Source organism: Buceros rhinoceros, unplaced genomic scaffold (assembly GCF_000710305.1).
Source record: "Buceros rhinoceros silvestris isolate BGI_N320 unplaced genomic scaffold, ASM71030v1 scaffold1966, whole genome shotgun sequence".
Taxonomy (NCBI): domain Eukaryota; kingdom Metazoa; phylum Chordata; class Aves; order Bucerotiformes; family Bucerotidae; genus Buceros; species Buceros rhinoceros.
The window spans coordinates 14,575-16,924 of NW_010419097.1; the positions used below are offsets into that span (position 1 = coordinate 14,575).

Consider the following 2,350-nt stretch of genomic DNA (forward strand, 5'->3'; position numbering starts at 1 on the left):
AGAGATAGAAAGATCCTCAGGCATATGTCGAGGGCCAGCATTGCCGAATCCAGCCAGTGTTCCTCCACTGCTGGCTGCCAGCACGAGGCCCTTCCAGGAAGAGCTTTGGTCTGAGCATGCAGAGCCCTGGCTGAACCTGCTCCTGCACTGGTCACCCAGGAGGTGTGTAGACCCTGACACCAGCTATTTTGTGATGCCCGTCAACATAGGGAGAGGTGGTGCTGATAAGTGATCCCACCTCAGCCAGCCAAACCTGGATTCTCCTCCTTGCAGCATGGGAGAGTATTGGTGGAAATGACCGTCCCATATCCTGACGACCCAGCCAGCCTGAGAGCAGGGAAGAGGCAGGTGGAGATGGAAAACCACGGAGAGCTTTTCCGGAGAAAGCTCCTGCGGGTGCCAAAAGCAGTGGGGTTTACAGTGACATTTTTCTTGGAGCCGCAGCTGGACGTGCACAACCAGGGGAGGAACTCGAACCTTGTTGAAAGGAGCTGTGCCCCTCTCTAGCCCCAGCTAAAAGGAAGTGTTTGCAAACATGACCCTCTGGGCTTTGAAAACAGAAGGCAAATCAAAGGAATGCAAATGAACGTGTTTAAAAACCGGCAGTGATTGTTCCAGCGCCCCTGGGATAGCTGGTGACCCAAGAGGAGATGTCCTGGTGCCTGTTGAGCACAGGTCCACTCCACACCGGCACCACATCCCTTCTGGCTCCGTATGAAAGAGGGGAAAGAGAGGGGCAGCAAGTGGTGGCACAACCCAGGTGCTTGGACACACCAAAGGCTGTCCAGGTCCCCTGTTCCTGGAGGGCAGAAAGCCCTGCTCTGAGTGGGCGTTGGTGTGAACCACCGGCCGGAGCGTGCTCCGCCCTTGAAGACTCATCTCATGGTTCAGCGGCAAGTGGGGGGCATCAGTAGTACAATGGGGTGTGAAAGATGGTCTGAGGAAGAGGCAGAGAGATCACAGGCATCTTACCTGCTCTGGGAGCTGAGTTTTCCAGGCATCAGCCTTTCGGGTCCTATCAAATCCAGCCCATTGGCAGTGAACTTCCTCTTCAGGGGGTTGCCGGGAGAGCTGCTGCTCTCCAGGCAGGTCACCACCGGTAACTCTGTCTTCCGAACACTGCTGGGGGCAAAAGTGCCATCCTTCATCCCCACCATGTTTTGGTAGATGTCAGGGGCTGGCTTTCTGCGTAGGTTGTTGAGGCCCAAAGCTGGGTTGCTCTCCTTCTCGTGAGACAGCCATTTCTCCTCTTCTTCCTGCCCCAGCATGCCAGGATGGCTGAGCTCAGAGGCTGGCTCCTCTCTGACGGCTTTGGACCAAGGAAAACCTGTCTTCAGAACCGGTACCTTCAGCAGCCCTGGTTTGGTTGGCTCACTGGGAGGTTTGGCTTGGGGTGGCGTGGGCAGGACAGAGCCCACCAGCTGCTGGGCATCTGGCTTGCTGGAGGACATCTTGCCTTCCGTGGAGCCAAAGGTGTGCTCAAAGAGCAAGGGGTAGTAGAAGCGAGGAAGGAAGGCTGAGCGCTCGGGGCTCTGCAGAGGCTGGAAGTGGGAGGCATGAGGGTGCATCAGCTGGGCTGTGGAGGCCAGGAAGGGCAGCTGAGCCAAGTGCGGGTGTGTTGTGGCACTGTTAGCCATGGTGGGGCTCAGGTAGGAGAAGAGACTGGGGTTTAATGGGTAGTTAATACCCAGCAGCGAGAGGTTGAGGCCCTGAGGTTCGTGGTAGTCGCTGTAAGCTGGAGGGGGGTAGCATGGGATGATGTTGCTGTCAGTACAAGGTGGGGAGACCTCAGGCGTGTTCCTCCTTTGCCCGTTTGCCACCAGCTTCCACTGCTCCATGAGGATCCCACTGCTGGCCAGGCATTTCTTTGGCACTTTGCAATGCTTTGGCTTCGCATCTAGGTCTGGGGAGGCCATTTCCCTGCTTTTCATGACGCGGTTCTTAAGGGAGAAGACATCCGTGATTATGAAGTCGGGCTCCACCTCCTTGCAAGGCTTGTCCCTCTTGTTCTTGAAACCAAAGAACAAAGTGTTCACTTCTGGTTCAGCTGGGTCACCTTGGCAACCTGCCTCTTCGTTTTTCTCTTTCTTCTCCCCCGTATCCATCTCCCTCAACAGGCCAGCAACATCCTCCTCCTCCTCTTGGAACGGGCTGCCTTCTTCACCAGCCCCTTCGGCAGGCAGGATCTCCACTCCTGACATTGGCTTGTCCTCGTGGCCATCCTTGCTGGGAGCCTGCTTGGTCCTAACCGACCCTCCCGACACGGCCAAGGAGTCGCAGGTCTCCTGCTCGTCCCGCTGCCCGCAAAGGCGGGGGGGCTCCCTTGTGTGCCGCAGCCGCAGCACCCGGT

The 2,350-nt window shown here is 57.1% G+C and overlaps 1 protein-coding gene across 1 annotated transcript in view; it reads right to left on the minus strand.

Moving 5' to 3' along the window:
* Window positions 1-2,350, minus strand: part of PRR35 (proline rich 35) — a 3,778-nt gene that overhangs the window by 1,072 nt on the left and 356 nt on the right. The window contains exon 2 of the mRNA XM_010138754.1: window positions 973-2,322. Coding sequence (XP_010137056.1) covers window positions 973-2,322 — 1,350 coding nt within the window. The remainder of the gene's footprint in view (window positions 1-972; window positions 2,323-2,350) is intronic.